The 20,446-nt window shown below is 42.9% G+C and overlaps 1 protein-coding gene across 2 annotated transcripts in view; it reads left to right on the top strand.

Annotated features, from left to right (window-relative positions):
- Positions 1-851: 851 nt before the first annotated feature.
- Positions 852-20,446, top strand: part of PEX14 (peroxisomal biogenesis factor 14) — a 128,566-nt gene continuing 108,971 nt past the window's right edge. Inside the window, exons 1-2 of one of the 2 annotated variants that reach the window (XM_045546164.1) lie at positions 852-964; positions 18,498-18,545. In XM_045546164.1, coding sequence (XP_045402120.1) covers positions 929-964; positions 18,498-18,545 — 84 coding nt within the window. In that variant the 5' untranslated portion in view covers positions 852-928. Of the gene's footprint in view, positions 965-1,161; positions 1,732-18,497; positions 18,546-20,446 lie in introns of those variants that run through there. The other variant, XM_045546165.1, reaches the window with a different exon arrangement.

Here is a 20,446-nt window from a genome sequence, read left to right as displayed (position 1 = left end):
AAAAAATTATCCTTGTTTTAATACTGCTATTTACGGAAAAGTCTGTTTTTTCCTCCTGAAAAACTAACACTTAAGATAAAAAGAATAATTAAAAAGAATAAAAAAGGTTCCTCTTAAAAGAGGGCATTTTATGTAAACTAGAAATAATTGCCCATATTCGTTCAGTCAGTCCCTTGTTTATTAAAAAAAGTGGGTGAGGAAATCAGATACTATCTAAGGAAAAGGGTAGGCATTTAAAAGTGTTTGGTAGGAGGAATTGTTACTTAAGATAACCCTTTTGAGTACTTCATATTGAGCAAAACACAACTATAATACGAGCTGGCTCATAGTTCTTATATGCATCCTTTTTCATGTAATTTCATATTTAGTTTAAAATCTAACAATTCAACCACTATAAAATAATTATGTTTCTTACAGAATCCTCTCCTCCCCCCAAAGCCCCTTCCAGTGTGTTTTCCCAAAAGACCTGCACACTGTTATCCAAGTCCTATCCCCACGATGTGTGTGTGTTCGGCCCGGGCTTATTTCTAGCGCCTACCAAAGTTCCTGGCAAATAGAAAGTACTCGATGACTGGCACCGAACTGAATGTCTAAGAATTAATTTCCAAGTTTCTCCACATTCATTCATTATTAAATACTTAGCGAGTCCCCACGACACTGTGGGGATGGGTAGAGATTTAATTCAATAAAATAATACACATATAACAATGCAAAAGAGGATTTAGATTTCGGATCTTCCTTTAAAGCAGAGACAATGGAAATTAGTGCGAGGTGAACCAGGACAGCCGGGTTCCACCCTCTGGCCCAAGTCCGCCCCCCCCATCGACAGGCTCTGTTCCGGCTACCTTAGTCTGGCCGGGAGAGCGAAAGCGAGGGCGCTTGGGAGAAACCTCGTCCAGCCGCGATAGATTAGTCAGGCCTCAGAAAGATGGCGTCCTCGGAGCAGGCAGAGCAGCCGAACCAGGTAAGGGGAGTGGGACTGTTCCGCTGTGGCGGCGGGGACCCTGGCTGGAGGGGGCGCTCGGCATACGGTTGGGAGCCGGGTAGGGACCCGGAGTCTCCGAAGCTGGGGGGTCCCGGCTCCTTGCCCCCTCCCGAGCCCCGCCCCTCCGCAGGTCCTCCCCGCCCGGCCCCTCCCCCGGTGACCCCTCTTTGACCACACTCCGGAGCCTGGGATCTGGCGCTTGGCCGCGCCCGCGGGACCCCCTCTTCCCGCCTGCCAGCACCTTCGGTTTCACTTGAGCTTGGCGAGAAGAGTGGCGGGACCCTTGGGAAGCCCCCAGCCTGGAGCTGCGAGGGCCCCTGCTTGAGGAGAGGGGGCAAGAGGCTCGGTCGTTCCTGGCTGTCCCCTCCGGGGAGGGGCCTGACTCCATCAGGGTTTCCACTCCCCCACAGCCTCAGCCTCCTGGAGTGGCTGCCAGACTCTTCGTCTTTAGTAACCCTTGCCAAGTTGGAGGGTCGGAAATACTATATTCGGATCCTCTCAGTGCGCTGGTAGGAAGGGGACGCACTGTAAACAACAGACGCCACCAAGCTTTTGGCTGAGAATCTATCCTCGCTTCCCTGGGTTTAGTTTTATTGGCTAAGGGCTCCGCTCTAGCTTTCCACCTACAGGTTCAGCCAAATCCCACCCCAGTAGGGGATCGTGAGGACCGGTGTTGACGCCTGTGCGTCTGCTGTCGGGAGGCACTGGATGATGATAAGGCCTCTGAAGGGGTTTATAGCCTAAAGGTGAGGTGGGGTGGGGTGAGGAGAAAGGGGCTAAGAGAGACCTTACATTGAACTGTGGATGTGCTAGCATGCTGAGGCCAAATTACGTTTATTATCTTGTTTAGTGCTGAGTACAACCTGTATGAAGTACAGGTTATTGGCCCCCATTTTGCAGAAATGGATATTAAGGGTTTGTAACATCCTCCAAATCACGTGCCTGATTGAGCCTGTAGTGAACCCTGGTATGTGACTCCATTAGTCAGCCGTACATGTGTAGGTTTAGTTCAGCTTACCCAGGAAGCAGAAAATGGTTTTAATTTGGGAGCTCATCACTCATCTCTCACCTCCTTGAAACACCTTTAAGAGTTTTCAGCAGCTTACTAGTATTTCACTTCCTTTCTAGGCGGAAGATCACCACTTAGGGTTTCTTACTTATAAGAAACACTAATAAGGTGAACTTACTTATTCTTTGTGTTAAGTCTGTTAGAGGAATTGCTCTTAGAGAAGTTAGTGTGTTCCCCAGACCAGCTTCTCTTAGCAGTGTGAAGGATTCAGGAAGAGGATATCTGGATTGTAGAACATAGGAAATAACTTGAACTGAATCTGGCCTTACTGACAGAGGTTTTGGAGTTTGGAAAGTGTCTTGAGAGGAGAGACCCCCCTTTCTTGTCTAACCTCACTTGGTTTGCTGAAATGCTGAAGCTCCTCAGGGCCTGGGTTTCTCTGAACTGTTACGTGTTAGGTATGTAGGCATGCCCACAGGGTGGGATTAAAGGGTACCTTCAGTTCCTGATTCTTATAGGATATTCAATTTGCTAGTGCTGTGACTGGTACTAAAAATCTTGCCACTTGGGGCCATTGTCATGCCCAAGGATTCCTTGGTTCTGAAAATTGCCCTCTCTGTGCATGTAGAAAAAGATCTAAGGTCCTTTAAAGGGGTTTGGCCAGCACTTGTTTAATTTCAACTCTGCCTCTTCTTTGCCCTCCTTTCCAAAGCTGGTAGAGATGGAATTGCATCAGAATGTGCTGGCAGCCTGGGGGAAAACCTTGAACTCTTCATGCCAGATTCTGTCTCTGCCTAACAATGAGCTGTAACTGCCCACTTTTTAAGTGAACCAACTCTCTTTAGTGGTTGCTTGTCCTTTCATTTTCAAGTCTTCATCAGTCTGGTTTTCCGTTTCTCCAGTCAAAGCAGAGTGGGATTGAAAGGACTGTTGGGATAATTCCCCCAAACCTGGTTCGTATGTGAGATGAGTTGTGTGGGGCTGAGCCAGTGTTCTGTCTCTCACAGAAAGTTTGTTAGTTGGCCTTGTAGCATCAATCTCTGGTTTCAAAAGATTAAGGGTAAATAACCCTTTCTTTCCTTGAGAGGCAGTGTAGAATAGTGATTACAAGTATAGGCTCTAAAGCCAGGCCCTCTGGCTTAGAATTCTAGCCTACTTACCAGCTGTATGATCTTGGACAGATCTACTTAACTTTTCTGGCCTTAATTTCTCCATCTGTAAAATAGGAATAATACGAGTGCCTGTCCCATAGGGTTGCCCTGAGGATTAAATGAGTTGATTTATGTAAAAGTGCTTACAACAGTGCCTGATACAATGTATTGCCAATTATTATTATTCCATTTAATAAGCTCTGGATTTTCACTCACAAATGGATCTAAACCTTTCCTCAAGCCCTATTACAACATGATTTTTCATCTGTTGACCACTAATCTAGTAAAGTTATTGTTTTATTTGTTCTGAACTAATTCCCTAAATTCCCTGAATGCTGGTGTTTATGATAGTTGTCCTTTATGACTTGTAAGTTTCAGGGTTATACTTGCTTTTCATAATGGTATAGTCTTTTTAGTATCTCCTCAGGACAGTTTGTTAGAATTTCATTTATTGCTTCATATCTTTGTTCTGTTTTCCCCACGTTGCACCGTTTTGCCCGGCTAGCTCTTATCAAAGCCCCTTCTAGGTCTGCACATGTTGTGGCCCATGGGGAGGAGGAACATTATCCCTATTTCTCTACTTTCTCACTAGCTTTTCTGTTTTCACTGAACAGCAGAGGCCTGGTACAATGTGATTGCTTCACAGTTACTGAATATTGAGTGTTATTACAGATTATAGATTTCAAATCTGTGGAGGTTCACTGGATATAGTAAATTTTAGATTGAGAGGACACAGAAGCAGGTGGGGAGAAGAGCACAATGAAAGAGTGGAAAGGCATGGCCTTGTATCCTGGCAGGTTTTGGTGGAACTCCAGTGCTCAGAAGGATTTGTCACTCCACCTTTCTGAGCATCAGTTTTCTCCTCTGTACATGAGAGCAATAATAATTACCATTAAGCTGGGCTCAGTGGCGTGCACCTGCGACTTGACAGGCTGAGGCAGGAAGATCACTCAAGGCCAGGAGTTTGAGTTTATGGTGCACTGTGATCAGGCCTGTGAATAGCCACTGCATGCCAGCCTGGGCAACATAGCAAGACCCCATCTCTGAAAAAAATAAAATAAAAATAATTACTCATCCGGGCGTGGTGGTACATGCCTGTAGTCTCAGCTGCTTGGGAGGCTGAGGCATGAGGATCACTTGAGCCCAGGAGTTTGAGGTTGCTGTGAGCTAGGCTGACGCCACGGCACTAACTCTAGCCCGGGCAACAAAGTGAGACTCTGTCTCAAAAAAAAAAAAAAAAAAATTTCCCTAGACTGATTTGCTATGAGGATTGACTGAAATCACAGATATGAAGAGCACCTGGTATATAGTAAGTGCTCAGTAAGTGTTAGTTTCCTTCTCCACATCTCTATATGTAGGTCTGCAAGTCTGTTGAACTTTTGAATAACAGTAGTTCAGACAGGTATTTGCCCTCTCAACTTTTTAGTTTGAAAATTTTTCAACCTGTAGAAAAGTGAAGGAATAATACAGAGAACTGCTGTAAAACTCCCATAAAAACCTCACCAGAATGCTCTGTTCACATTTTGCTGAATTTGCTTCATGTTGGTCTCTTTATGTGTCCTTTTTGGGGAAGGATTTGTAGTAAGTTGCAGATATCAGGATATTTCATCCTAGACTACCTCACCTTGTCTCTCATAAGAGTAAAGTTATTCCCCTATACAACCACAATACCATTATCACACAAGAGATTTAACATTTTTTTTTTTTTTAGACATAGTCTTACTCTGTTGCCCCAGCTAGAGTGCAGTGGTGACATCCTAGCTCACTGCATCCTCAAACTGCCGGGCTCAAGTGATCTTCCAGTCTCAGCCTCCTGAGTAGCTGGGATTACAGATGTGCAGCACCACGCCTGGCTATTTTTTTTTTCTATTTTTAGTAGACACGGGGTCTTGTTCTTGCTCAAGCTGGTCTCAAACTCCTGACCTCAAAGTAATCCTCCCACCTCGGCCTCCCAGAGTGCTAGGATTACAGGCATGAGCCATCATACCCAGCCAGAAATTTAGTATTGATAATATTATTCAGTACACAATCCACATTCAAATTTTCCCACTTAAAGAAAAATCGAGATCCAGTCAAGAAACAGGGATTGCATTGATTTGTCTCTTTTAGTTTCTTTAGTCTGCTTTAATCTAGAATAGTTCTCTATTCTTTAAAGAAAATTTTTAACTTTTTACTGAAGTTTTAACATATACCAGGAGGTATACAAACTGTGTGTAGAGCTTGGTGAATTTTCACAAAGTAAACACATTTGTGTAGCCAATACCCAGATCAAGAAAGCAAACATTATCCGGACCTCAGAAGCCCCCTCATGTCCCTCCCATCACTATCCCAGACTCCCAAAGGTTGCCCCATCCTGACTCATGTATTTATTTTTATATATTATATATATTATTTATAAATATATATGTATATTTATAATATATTTATGAGATTTATTCGTGATGTGAATTGTGATAGTTCATTATGTTGCTATGTGTAGTTATTACATTGTGTGAATATATTTAACCATTATTAACCGTTTAACTATTAATGGACATTTAGGTGGTTTCACATTTTGGGTCATTACAAAAGTGCTGCTGTGAAAATATTTGTAGGTGAGTTCATCTAGCTTTTTTCTTTTTCTTTTTTTTATTTTTTGAGACAGGGTCTTGCTCTGTTACCCAGGCTGGAGTGCAGTGGCATCATCATAGCTCACTGTAACCTCAAACTCCCGGGCTCAAGAGATCCTCCCATCTCAGCCTCCCGAGTTGCTGGGACTACAGGCATGCACCACCACGCCCTGCTAATTTTTCTCTTTTGTAGAAATGGAGTCTCACTATGTTGCTCAGGCTGGTCTTGAACACCTGGCTTCAAGTGATCCTCCCACTGTGGCCTCCCAAAGTGCTGGGATTACAGGCCATGAGCCACTGTGCCCGACCTACCTTTTTTGTTTTTTTATGATATTGAGATGTTTGGAGAGTCTGGGTCATTCCTTTTGTAAAGTGTTCTACTATGTGGATTTGTCTTATTTGTTTCCTCACATTTAGATCCAGGTTAAACATTCTTTTTTGTGAGAATACTATATAAGTGACGTTGTGTCCATCTCAGTGTATCACGCCAGGATGTATGTGTTGCCAGTTTGTTCCATTATTGAAGATAGGTTTGATTGCTTGGTTAAGGCGATGTCTATTAGATAGATGTCTGCATTGTAAAGGTAACTTTCTAAACCAGTCACTTTCTTTTGGGACTTTGTTAGCATTTGTTTTTTTTTTTAGGGACAGGATCTCGCTTTGTTGCCCAGGCTGCAGTGCATTGGTGCAATCATATCTCACTGCAGCCTCAAACTCCTGGGCTCAAACTATTCTCCTGCCTCCCAAGTAGCTGGGACTACAGGTGTGTGCCACCATGCCTGGCTAATTTAAAAAATTTTTTGTAGAGATGGAGTCTTGCTATGTTGCCCAGGCTGGTCTTGAGCTCCTGGCCTCAAGCAATCCTCCCATTTCGGCCTCCCAAAGTGCTGGGATTAGAGACGTGAGTCACTGTGCCCAGCCATTTTGCTAATATTGTTAATACCTTGGATTCTAATATCTTACTGAGTGACAAAACTCTTGTGGCCTAAACTTTACTGTGGAATTCCAGTAGATGTGTCGTAACCAATTTAATGACTTTTGACAAATAATATATACCTTTGTAACCACCACCACAATCAAGATCAGAACAAGTCCAATATCCCTAAATGTTCCCTTTTGCTCCTTGGTGGTGAATCCTTGCCTTTGGCCCCAGGAAATCTGAACTTTCTATTACTATAGATTATCTTTTATAAAATTTCATATGAATGAATTCATAATGTATGTATTTTTTATGTCTCACTTCTTGTCTTCAGAATAGTGTTTATGAAATTTATCCATGTTATTGTGTGTATCAGTAATTTATTACTTTTTATTACTGAGTAGTATTCCATTGTATGGAAATACCCCAATTTGTTGATCTATTTACCAGTTGATGGACATTTGGATTATAGTGGTTTTCTATTACTGCATAACAGTATTCCCACAAACAATAGCTTAAGATAACACACATTTGTTATCTCACAGTTTCTGTGGGTCAGGAGTTAGGACACAGCTGAGCTGAGTCTCACCAGGCTACAGTGAAGGTGTCTGTTGAGACTGTAGTCTCATCCAAGGCTCGACTGGGGAAGGATCTGCTTCCTAACTCATGTGGTTGTTGGCAGCATTCAGTTCCTTATGGACTGCCAGACTGAGGACTTCAACTTGTTACTGTCAGCCAAAGGCCACCCTCATTTTCTTGCCAAATGGCTCTTCCCAGCATAGCCACTTGTCTCCTCAAAGACAGCAAGGGAAAATCTTTTAGCAAAATGGACACTATAATCATGTGTCATACCCACATTAAGGTAATTATTCCTGTCACCTTTGCCACAATCTATAGGCCAGAAGCAAGTAGCAGATCCTGTCCACACTTGAGAGGAAGGGACAGCACAAGGGCATGAATTCCAGGAGGTGGGGGATCTTCAGGTTCACTTTGGAGTCTGTTCCCCACAGGATTGGTTCTAATTTGGGGCTACTATGAATATTCATGTATATGTAAGTGTGAGGACACATTTTTCATTTTCTTGGTAAATGCCTATGCATTTACCCAGCCCAGCGTGGGATTGCTGGGTTATATGGTAAGTGTATGTTTAGCTTTATAAGAAACTTCTAAGCATTTTGCAAAGTTGTACTATTTTTCATTCCCACCAGCATTGAAAGAGTTCTACTTGGCTCATATCCACACTAACATTTGGTATTGTCCATCTTTTTGATTTTAGCCATTCTATTAAGTGTGTAGTGATATTTCATTGTAGTTTTAATTTGCATGTCAGTGATGACTAATAATGTTGAACATGTTTTTGTGTGCTTATTGTGCTGAGGTTCATTTTTATTCCCCATACGGATATCAGTTATTCCAGCATCATTTGTTGATAAGACTGCCTTTTCTCTGTTGAATTATCTTGCCACCATTGTTAAAAATTAAATAATTGAACCAAGCACAGTGGCTTTTTCCTGTAATCCCAGCTTCTTGGGAGGCTGAGGTGAGAGGATCGCTTGAGACTAGGATTTGAGACCAGGCTGGGTAACATAGCGAGACCTCGTCTCTACAAAAAATAAAAAAAATTAGCTGGATGTGGTGGCATGTGCCTGTAGTCCCAACTACAGCAATCAAGAGTATGTTATTTGCATTAGGACAGATATATAAGTAAATGGAGCAGAATAGAGTTGAGAAACTGACCTGTGTACATGCAATTATTTTTTAGTTTTTTTAGAGATGGGGTCTTGTTCTGTTGCCAAGGCTGGAGAGCAGTGACACAATCAGCTCACTGTAGCCTTGAACTCCTAGGCTCAGATGATTCTCCTGCCTCAGCCTCCTGAGTAGCTGGGACCATAGGCGTGTGCCACCACACCTGGCTAATTTTTTTATTTTTTGTAGAGACTGGGTCTCACCATATTGCCCAAGCTGGTCTTGAACTCCTGGCCTCAAGCAGTCCTCCTATTTGGCCTCCTGAAGTGTTAGAATTACAGGCGTAAGCCACCATGCCTGGTTCCAACTTGGTTTTTTTTTTTTTTCCTGAGACAGAGTCTTGCTCTGTTGCCTGGGCTAGAGTGGGGTGGCATCAGCCTAGCTCACAGCAACCTCAAACTCCTGGGCTCAAGTCATCTTCCTGCCTCAGCCTCCTGAGTAGCTGGGACTATAGACGTGCGCCACCATACCCGGCTAATTTTTTCTATTTTTAGTAGAGACGGGGTCTTGTTCTTGCTCAGGCTGGTCTCGAACTTTTGAGCTCAAGCCATCTTCCTGCCTCGGCTTCCCAGGGTGCTAGGAGGATTATAGGCGTGAGCCACCACGCCTGGCCTGTTATGGATTTTTTAAAAAATTATTTTGAAATGGGGATCTCATTATATTGCCCAAGCTGGTCTTAAACTCCTGAGCCAGTCAGTGTGCCTGGGTTGTAAAGGATTTGTACATTTATGTTCATGAGGGATATTGATGTGTAGTTTTCTTTTATGTGTGTGTATGTGAAATCTTTGGTTTTTATATCAAGGTAATGCTGGCCTTATAGAATGAGTTGGAAAGTTTTACGTTTTTTTTCTATTTTCTGAAACAGTTGATTGGCATTATTTCTTCCTTGAATGTTTGATAGAATTCACCAATGTAGCCATCTGGGCCTAGTTTTCTTTTTTAATTTCTTTTTTTTTTTAAGAGACAAGGTCTCACTCTGTCACCCAGGCTAGAATGATTTGATCATAGGTCACTGTACCCTTGAATCCTGGGCTCAACATGCCACCACGCCTGGCTAATTTTTAAGTTTTTTGTAGAGCTGGGGATCTTGCTACGTTGCCTAGTCTGGTCTCAAAGTCTTGGGCTCAAGCGATCCTCCTGCCTCATTCTCCCAAAGTGCTAGGATTATAGGCATAAGCCACCATGTTTGGCCTCTTTTAAAATTTTAATTATGTACTTAATTTAAAAAAATGTATATATTTTAAAATTATATATTTAATTTTAAAAGTACATGTAAGGTTATTAAACTTTTCTAATTTTTCCAGGGTCCCTTTTGGTATGTTGTGTCTCAAGGCATTTGTTCATATCAGTTCAGTTGTTGAATTTGTGTTTTAAAGTTTTTCATAATATTCCCTTGTTTTTTAAATGTGTCTGCAAGAAACAGTGATTTCTCCTTTTTTATTCCTGATATTAGAAATTAGTATCTTTCCTTTTCTTATGACTTGTCTAGCTAGAGGTTTATCAGTCTTAATAGCCCTTTAAAAAAAACCTTTAGTTCATTGAGTTTCCTCTATTGTTTGCACTTTTTAAAATTTCATTTATTTCTTTCTGTTTATTTGGGTTTCATATTCTCTTCTTTTCCTAACTTCTCTAAAGTCAGTATTTGAAGCTATAAATTTCCCTCTAAGCACTTCTTTAGCTGTATTCCACAAATTTAGATATGTTGTGTTTTCATTTTCATTCAGCACAGAGTATTTTCTTATTTGAGTCATAGTTTATTTAGAAGTATTTTGTTTAATTTCCAAACACTTGGGATTTTTCCAGATCTTTATTGATTTCTAGTTTAATCCCATTGTGATCAGAGAACATACTCTGTATGATTTCAAATCTTTTAAGTGTAAGGTTTGTTTTATGATCTATCTTGGTGGATTTTCTTTATGCACTTGAAAGTATTGTATATTCTGCTGCTGTTGGGTATACTGTTCTATAAATGTCAACTTAGTCATATTGTTGATAGTGTTATTCAGGTCTGTATTCTTACTGACTTTTTGAGTAAGGAGGGAGAGGTATTAAAGCCTCCAACTATAATTTTGGATTTGCCTATTTTTTAAATTCTGTCTAATTATACTTTATGTATTTTGAAGCTCTGTTACTGGGTTCATATTTGTTTAGGATTGTTATGTCTTCTTGATTGATCCCTTTATTGTTTTGAAATGTCCCTTTGTTATTTTGAAGTGTACTTTGTTTTGTATTAATATTAGTGTTTGCATGGTGTATCTTTTTCCATCCTTTGGCTTTTTACATATGGGTGTCTTTTTATTTAAAATGGGTTTCTTGAGGACAGCATATAGCTATCTTTCCTTTTTCCTCCCTAATCTGACAGTCTTTTCCTTTTAATTGGAGTGTTTCATTTACACTTAAGGTAAATGTAGATATGGTTGGGTTTAAGTCTATCATCTTGATTTTTTTCTTTTTCTATTTGTTTCATCTGTTTGTTGTTCCCTATTTTCTTGTCTTCTTTTGGATTAATCGAATTGGGGTTTTTTTTAGATTTCATTTTATCTCTCCTTTTGGTTTAGTTATTCTGCTACTTTTTTTTTTTAACATAATGATTGCTCTGAGGTTTACAGTATGCAACTTTAAGTTATCATAGCCTACTTTTCTTTTTTTTTTTTCAGCCAAACATTGTCAACCAAAACAGCCTGCTTTTAATGATATACCAGTTCACATACTCTAAGAAGAGTATGCTTCCATTTCCCCTCCCTTTCTCATCCGTTTTCCTACTAGTGTTATACATTTTACTTCTGCATATGTCATACACCCCACAATACATTCTAATTATCTTTTTACAATTAAATGTATCTATATTTAAAATATCTTTTGTATTTACCAACATATTTATCATTTCTGGCATTCTTTTGTGTAGATCCAAGCTTCCATCTGGTATTGTTTTCCTTCTGCTTAAAGAACTTCTTTTAACATTTTTCGTAGTACAAGTATACTGTTGACAGATTCTCTCTCTCTTTTTTTTTTTCCTGAAAAAGACTTTATTTTGTATTCATTTTTGAAAGGCATTTTCACTGGATATAGAATTTTAAGTTGATGGTTTCTTCCCCCCAGGGCCATTTTAAAGATACCAGTCCATTGTATTTTGGCTTGCATAGTTTCAGAACTCTACAGTCATTCTTAATCTTGATTAATTGTAGGTTATAGATAATACTTTCTTTTTTCTCTGGCTGCTTATAAGATTTTCTCTTTTAATGAGTTTTCAGCAATTTGATTATGATGTGCCTCAGTGTGCTTTTGTGTTTACTCTGCTTGGCATTTGTTGAGTTTCTTAGATCTGAGTTTGTAGTTTTCATTATACTTGGAAAATTTTCAGCCATTATGTCTTCAAATATTTTTCCTGCCTCACCCCTTTTTTTCTGGGCTCCAATTACATTTGTGTTATACTGCTTGCTAGACCACAGACTCCATAGACCACTGAGGCTCTGGTCTTTTATTTTTTTTTCTCTCTGTCCTTTATTTTGGTTAGCTTCTCTTGGTATCTCTTCAAGTACACTTACCTTTCTTTCTGCAGTGATCTGCTGTTATTCTCATTTGCACTAATTTTTTTCTATTTTTAGTAGAAATGGGTCTCACTTCTGCTCAGACTGGTCTTGAACTCCTGACCTCATGTAATCCTCCCGCCTCAGCCTCCCAGAGTACTAGGATTATAGGGCGTGAGCCACTGCGCCTGGCTTCCTGGTTCTTGATATATGTTGAGATTTTTGATTGGATGCTGATACTCTGAATTGCACATTATTGAGGGCATAGATTTTGTGGTCTTTATTTTTTTTAATTTTCAAATTTTTTTTTTTTAAGAGACAGGTCTTGCTTTGTTGTCCAGGCTAGAGTGCAGTGACATTATCATAGCTCACTGCAGCCTCAAACTCCTGAACTCAAGTGATCCTCCTGCCTCAGTCTCCCATGTACACTACACTTGTGTGCTACCATGTGCAGCTAATTTTTTAAAATTTATTTATTACTTAGAGCCCAAGTCTCACTCTTGCCTGGGCTGGAGTGCAGTGGCGACAGTCATAGCAGCCTTGAACTCCTGGGCTCAAGAGAGCCTGCCGACTCATCCTCCTGAGTTGCTGGGATTATGGGTGTGAGCTACCATGCCCAGCTAATTTTTGTTATTTTTATTTTTTATTTTTTTTGAGACAGAGTCTCACTCTGTTGCCCAGAGTAGAGTGCCGCGGCGTCAGCCTAGCTCACAGCAACCTCAAACTCCTGGGCTCAAGCAATCCTACTGCCTCAGCCTCCCAAGCAGCTGGGACTACAGGCATGTGCCACCATGCCTGGCTAATTTTTTCTATATATATTTTTAGTTGTCCAGCTAATTTCTTTCTATATTTTTTTAGTAGAGAAGGGGTCTCGCTCCTGCTCAGGCTGGTCTCCAACTCCTGAGCTCAAACGATCCTCCCGCCTGGGCCTCCCAGAGTGCTAGGATTACAGGCGTGAGCCAGCGTGCTCCACCTATTTTTTTACAGATGGAGTCTCACTGTGTTGCCCAGGATGTGTGATCTTACTTTAAAGAATGTTGAGGCCAGGTGCAGTGGCTCATGCCTGTAATGCTAGCACTCTGGGAGGCCAAGACAGGAGGATTGCTTGAGGCCAGGAGTTTGAGGTTGCAGTGAGCTGATAATGCCACTGCACTCTAGCCCAATGACAGAGCGACACCCTGTCTCAAAAAAAAAAAAAAAAAAAGAATGGGGTTTGTTCTGGTAGGCAGTTAAATTATTTGTGGTTCAGTTTTATTCCTTCAAGTCCTGTTTTTAAGTTTCGTTAGGGTGGCTCTAGTGTAACCTTTACTCTAGGGATAATTTGACTCCCCTAACAAGCTGTGGCCCTTCTAGGTCTCTGCTGAATTCTTGAATGATCAGTGAGGACACTCTACTCTGACTACTTGGGACTTGTGCGTTCTATGGAGTCCTGAGAACTATTCAGCTCACAGCTTCTTCATCATTTCCTTTTTTCACCCTTGTTGAGTTTCACCCTATGCATGCAGAAATTTTTTTTTTTTTTTTTTGAGACAGAGTCTCCCTTTGTTGCCCGGGCTAGAGTGAGTGCCCTGGCGTCAGCCTAGCTCACAGCAACCTCAAACTCCTGGGCTCAAGCGATCCTACTGCCTCAGCCTCCCGAGTAGCTGGGACAACAGGCATGCGCCACCATGCCCGGCTAATTTTTTGTATATATATATTGTAGTTGGCCAGATAATTTCTTTCTATTTTTAGTAGAGACAGGATCTCGCTCTTGCTCAGGCTGGTCTCGAACTCCTGAGCTCAAACAATCCACCCGCCACGGCCTCCCAGAGTGCTAGGATTACAGGCGTGAGCCACCACGCCCGGCCAGCATGCAGAAATTTTAATACTCAGCAAAGACTGAAGGGAACTCCTTTCTGGAGCTTCGCTGCATTGCTTTTTCCTTTCTGGAACTCTGTCCTGCAACTTTTTATTACTATTATTATTATTAATTTATTTATTTATTTTTTCTTTTATTAACGCGTCCCAAGAGAGGGGGTCCCTGGGCGAGGTTCTCGGGTCCCGGGAGAGAGAGAGAGAGACCCGAGAAGTTGCTGTCCTGCAACTTCCAGCTGTCTTAGCCTTCCTGAACTCTGAACTTTGTCTCCTCAGCTGAGACTGCCATGCTCTGCTGAGGATCCTCCTCCCTCTCCTTGGTCTGAAAAGTGCCTCTTGGCAGAAAGCCAGAGTGATTTTAGGGCTCAAATCATTTATTTGTGTTCTGTCAGAGATCACAGTCCTGTACTGCCTGCTGTCCAATGTCTCCAAACTGTGGTTTTATTTATTTAGCTTAGTTTTCTAGTTGTTTACAGTAGGAGAGAAATCTGGTCTCTATTTTCCATCACAGCCGAAGTGGAAGTCTGTTGGTTGATTTTGAGCAGAGGAATGAGTTGATATAATTTTTATTTCCTTTCATCCTAAATGTGAGGTGATGGTATTATTCCCATAGATGAAGAAACTGAGGGTCAGAGAGGTTGAGCAGTACACCCAAAGCCACTTGGCTGTTAATGCAAAAGCTTGTGTACTTTCCATACTACTGCCACTCAAAGAATATTTGTGGAATTGAATCATATTCTTCCCAGCAAAGAACTATAGAGACTGGCTGAGGCTGTATCTGGAGTAACAGTCCTTTGGCAGGTGTAAGATGAGTACTCCTAGACCTGAAGGTCCTGCCTGTTGTTCAAATCTATGAGCTACGTGTGAGGTTGATCTTTGCTGTGCAGCAGGTCAGCACCTGGGTTCACCTCCAGCTGGGGAGGGTCAGCGCCTTGGTAGCAGAAGTGGGAACACCTTTGTCTCTCAAATGAGAGGCACTTCTCTCTCTGCCACTGTGGTCTTTTTTTTTGAGACAGGATCTTGCTGTTTTGCCCAGGCTGGAGTACAGTGGTGCAATCATAGCTCACTGCAGCCTCAAACTCTTGGGCTCAAACAATCCTCTTTCCTCAGCCTTCTGAGTAGCTGCGACTATAGGTGTGAGCCACCAGGCCTGGCTAAAATTTTTTGTAGAGACAGGTTCTTGCAATGTTGCCCAGGCTGGTCTCAAACTCTTGGCCTCAAGCAATCCTCCTGCCTTGGCCTCCCAAAGCACTGGGATTATAGGCGTGAAACACTGTGCCCCACCTCCTATCTTTTTGTTTTTTATAGCAGTTTTATGCTCTTGTTTTCTTTCTTTCGTAATCTCCCTATTCAGGCCCCTAAGAATCCTGAATGTGGACTGCCTTGGAGCCTACTTCTTATACCTTTGCAATAGACGTCAGTGGATGGTTTCTTAACCTTTTTTTTTTTTTTTTTTTTTGAGACAGAGTGTCACTGTTGCCCAGGCTAGAGTGCCGTGGCATCAGCCTAGCTCACAGCAACTTCAAACTCCTGGGCTCAAGCAATCTTTCTGCCTCAGCCTCCCGAGTAGCTGGGACTATAGACGTGTGCCACCATGCCCGGCTAATTTTTTCTATATATATTTTTAGCTGTCCATGTAATTTCTTTCTATTTTTAGTAGAGACGGGGTCTCAACTCTTGCTCAGGCTGGTCTCGAACTCCTGAGCTCAAACAATCTGCCCGCCTCGGCCTCCCAGAGTGCTAGGATTACAGGTGTGAGCCACCGTGCCTGGCCTATTTTTTTTTTTTTTTTAAATCATAGACTATCCTGTGAAGATTTCCAGGAAAAAGTTGGAATTTAATTTGTAGGAATTTATCTCAAGCCAGAAAATAGACTTGACCAGTTGATGTGGAGGCAGGTATTTGAGAAAGTGTTGGGCTTTCGCAAGAGCTGGACTGGTGAGACTAATGGACTTACACGAGCTTGGGGATCAGTTTCCAATAACCAGTCAGCTGCACAGCCCTTTGCCCTTCTTTCAAGCAGCATGTGGAAGTGCATGTTCAGATGGGAGCCTGTCCCCGTCAGCATAAGGTAGCAAGGTGGTCAGGGTTCTCCAAGGTGTCGTGTTGGTGTTTAGGGTGGAACAGTTCTTCACTGGGTACATTGCAGGACATTTAACCTCTTTAGCCCCTGCCCTCTAAATGCCAGTGGGACCCCTTAGTCATTGTGACAACCAGAAACACCACCACGTTTCCAAATCTCCCCTGGTGTGATACTGCCCTTGGTCAAGAACCACTGGGCCACAACATTACATTTACTGTAGGCCACGTTTGTGTGGGGTTGTAGGTGAAATGTTCCAGGGCAAGACACTGCATGGTCCTCTGCTTGCTTCGTTTGGGCTTACAAGTACCAGTGGTGCCTTAGTTTTAAGTTTTAAAACAGCCAGACGCAGTGGCACGCGCCTGTAGTCCCAGATACCCTGGAGGCTGAGGCAGTAGGATCGCTTGAGCCCAGGAGTTCAAGGCCAGCCTGGGCAACATAATGAGATCCTGTCTCTAAAATATATATGTATATAAGATATATACACAATATATACATATATAAAAGATATATAACATGTATACACATAAATTTAGTTATGCACATCTTTATTGAATACCAGTGATATACTAGGTGCTAAAGCTACAGACTTCAGTAAGTGTCTATCTGCCAGAAGCTTAAAATCTAGTAGGAGAGATAGATAGCAACTTGTAGTTGACCCTTGAACAACCCAGGTTGAGTTCCCCAAGGAAGTATCTTAGCTGGATCTGAAGGATGAGTTCAAGTGTCAAGGAGGGAAAGGAAGGAATAGCATGTACAAAGGCCCATTGACAGAGGAAGCAAAGGCCAGTGTGTCTGTTGATGACAGACCTGAGATGTAGTCAGAGTAGGTGCAAGGCCTTGTAGGCCATGCTGAGAAGTTTTTTCTGTCTTCTAAGAGCAATGAGAAACCATTAAAGCTGTTGTTTTACTGGGTGGAAAGGGATGAGATGATCAGATATCATTTGGAAATGACAGTCTGTTTGCATCATGGAGAATGAATTGGAAGAGAAGCGGTATGGGTGGAGGTGTACTGATTAGAAGGCTACTGCCGTCATCCAGGGAAGGGATTTTGATAGCTTGGGCCAAAGTGATGGCAGTAGAGATGGAGAGAAGTGGATGCATTGATTCCATGGACGCTTAGGAGGGAATATTGGCAGGACTTGATAATGGGCTAGCTCTGGGGAGTGGGGAGAAGGAACTGTCAAGGCTGGCCTTTTGGACTCTAGTTTGTATAGTTTGGTGAAGCTTGTGCTGTTCACTCCAACAAGGAATGCTGGAAGAGGATGTGTGTGGCAGATGCAGAGGACTGTGAGTCTGCTGTGGGACAGGTTAAGTCCAAGAGGAGGCAGGAAGGCAGTCGCATGTAGAGCTCAGAGGGGTCTGGACTGGAGGTCTAAAGGTGCGAACTTACTGATGCCTTGGAGCCTTGCCCGGGAGGAGGGAGGGAAAACTTGCTCAGATTTCTTGAGACTGACCTACACTTGCTGGTTAGTTTCATGCCAGCTGACCTTCTTGTCCTGAGACGGCAGAGCTCTTGAGACAGGATTTTGGATGGAGGGGTAGCCCTTCCTCCAGCAGTGTCCTTGCCACTGTGCTATATGTGCCAGCTATGTGGTGGCACCTGGGCTGAGCAAATCTTTGAGAATGCTCTGTGGACTGGACTCTTTCCTCTCCCACCCTCTGTCCTTTTTCCTAGGAGGCCTGGCACTTGCCGTCTGGTCTAGCTGGGAGGAGAATGGAGGCTGGCTCCTGGCTCCTGGGACGCGCAGATTAGCTGCACTCGTCTGGATATTATCTGTAGATAATTGGCAATTGACTTGAACATCAGTAACAGTAAACTAATCATTGCTCACTCAGTCTGCTTGTTTTATTCTTTTGGAGATTTGTAAATTTCTTCAGAGTCTGTCTGTCTGTATCCCTTCCTCTAAATTCTGGCCAGATCAGTCAAGGGTTGAAGGCACTTGTGAGGGTGAGGTGGTGGGCCCGGGAGAGGAGACAGCCAAGGAGGTTGGCGCAGTGCTGCCTGCTCGCCTGTGGGTTGGTCTGTTTGCGGCCAGTCACTAGCTTATTTACAAAAAGGATTGAAGCCTGGGGCTTGCTTTACTATTGTGGGGTGGTGTCCTCAGTGACAGGCGGTAGGTAGGAACCAGCATACTTTACTGGCTTCTCTGCTCCGCATACTGCGGGTGCCCAGAAGAATCCCGTGTGCAGCTGGGGCCCCCTTGTGGCCGAGTCTGGCTCTCCACTTTTGCTCTGCTTTTCTTCCCAGTCCACTGGCATTGGGGAGGGGGCAAATAGGGGTGCCCTCTCTTCAAGCCTTTTCTCTGGACTGTTGCTGTAGATTTTGCGATAGTCCCCAGCCCTTGCTGCTCAGCGGCTGATCTTGGGCCATTCCCGAGCAAAACCAAGCCTTGTTCTTGAGAAACAATCTCTTTATGTTCCCTGGCAAATTCATACTCTTGGGCTACTTCTTACAAGTAGTCTACCGCAGAGCACTCTAAAGTCACAAAAAAACGGCAAGTGATAGGAGAAAGAGGTGTCTGCATGTGTTGCTTGAGAATAGAACGTCTTTGGTTTTTTTGATGTCCGTTGGGTGGCACTGTGATCTTATTTTTGTTTCTATTTTTCTTTGCAGTCAAGCTCTACTCCAGGAAGTGAAAATGTGCTGCCTCGAGAGCCGCTGGTATGTAGTATCATTTTCTAATAATTAAAATGTCATGTGAGTTTCAAGAAACCATAGGATCCTGCAGTTTAAAGGGACATCGGTAGTGTCCCTTTAAAAGTAGGTGTTACGTGGAGACTGCCTCTGTCAGTGACCTCTCACTTCTTTTCTAGATGCAAGGACTAGTGAGATCTCTCCTTAGTAAAGCCTGGTCTTTTCTGGATCTAAAAGCATCCACCCCAGATGGTCATGTGCCACTTCGTTTGTGGTTGATCAATAGTAATTAGTGAGATGCCTGAAACTTTAGGAGGCCGAGTGGGCGTGAGGTTGCCTGGCCTATCCAGGTTGCTTCTTGATTGTCTGAAACAGCCGATCTCTCCTCCTCAGGGTCCAGGCACCTCAGGTGGCCTTTAAAGAACAGGTAAGGGAGGAAATTCTGGTTTTGCCTGGTCAGTAATTAGGTTTGTGATAGTCATGACCGACATTATTTTTTTAGACTCTTGATAAGGAAGAGGCCTGCTAGGTACCAAAGGTAATTTTCTTTACTAAGTGCTTTTCCTTTGGTGGCCAGAGTCCCTGCCTGCCTGCCCCATTTTCATTCCATTTTGCATTTCAGGGCCTGCTGTCAATCCCTTGGCTAGGTGATAAGACTGGTTCTGTACAAACCAGATAAGTTTTATGGGAGAGCCAGCTTTAGTTTTAACTTTATAGAGCTTTTTCTTCCTTTGAGTAGTGATGGAAAGCTTAGGGGTGTACCGCCTAGGTTTTGTTTCAACAGGGCCTGTAGTTTCACCTGTTTTTCTTCACTCTCCTTCTGGCAGCAGTGGGAGGAGATGACGTGAGGTCCCTGAGCTGGTATGAACAAGTCTGAATTCTAGCACATACTAAGGCTTTCCAAGGCAGAGGATGATTTGGATCTGGCTGAGCTGTAGAGAGGCCTAGGTGATACAAACGCGGCTGGGGCTGATTCAGGGGGTAGTGTTGTCATTCATGTCACCTGCTGTTGTGTCACCAGTTTTGGGCTCACTTCCCAGGACTCCCACAGTGGCTTCCTTACACTCTTTTGGTATTGCCTGGATTCTTCCTTGAGGTCAGGGTGGCATGAAAGTCAGAGGAGGCTCTGCTTGGCCCGTCTCTAGGGAGAGCTTGCGTGCTTCCCATGGCACCTGGCTCGGTGCCCCTCAGGCCCAGGTTGTGGTTGGCTTTAGACTAAAGTCCAAATTGAACATGGTAGTCCTCTTCAGTCCTTTACTTCCTCAGTCTTCTTTTGAATTTTGAGCTACTGATTTAACTGGTCACCAGAAGAGTGGCCAGTCCATCTTTGGGGGCATGAGTGGAAAAACTTGTTGGGAGCCCTAAGCAATTGGCAAGCTCGCTGGGTTCTGGGTATTTGGAGCCCTGCAGACCCTTGGCTGTTGTTTGTGTACACTGCTCTTTTCCTGCTGTACTGTGCATCTGCTTGTTGGTTGGTTGTATTTTTATTTCTTTCTTTTCTGGGAGGCCCTGAGCAGTCTTCAAACCCTAGTAGCCTGCGATCGTCCAGAGTTCAGACTCATTCTCTCCAGGCCAACTCTACAATTACCTTATATTTAATTAATATTTTTTTCTCCTCTTTACGTACTTGCTGCATAATTGCTCAGAGGAAAGAAAACACATAGCAGCAATTTATATATATATAAAAAAAAACAATAATTAAAAAAAAAACCCGAAATAAACTCCCATCTCCTTTGGGCTGATCCTGTGAGTTGGGTAATTAGGGCCCTATTAAAAGGTAGACCCTTTCTCCTTCCCCCCCTTTTTTTATTAATTTTTTTATATTAAACTCCCACAGTCTCTCAGTCATGCCCTTATTGCTTTTGGCCAACCATTTGCAGCAGCCTGATTAAATGAGGGCACCAGCCGAGTTGTATGGTCTTGTGTGA

The sequence above is a fragment of the Lemur catta genome, chromosome 3 (genome assembly GCF_020740605.2).
Source record: "Lemur catta isolate mLemCat1 chromosome 3, mLemCat1.pri, whole genome shotgun sequence".
NCBI classification, from domain to species: Eukaryota; Metazoa; Chordata; class Mammalia; order Primates; family Lemuridae; genus Lemur; species Lemur catta.
Note: the sequence above shows the minus strand (reverse complement) of the source record. Positions and strands in the feature narration are given on the sequence as shown.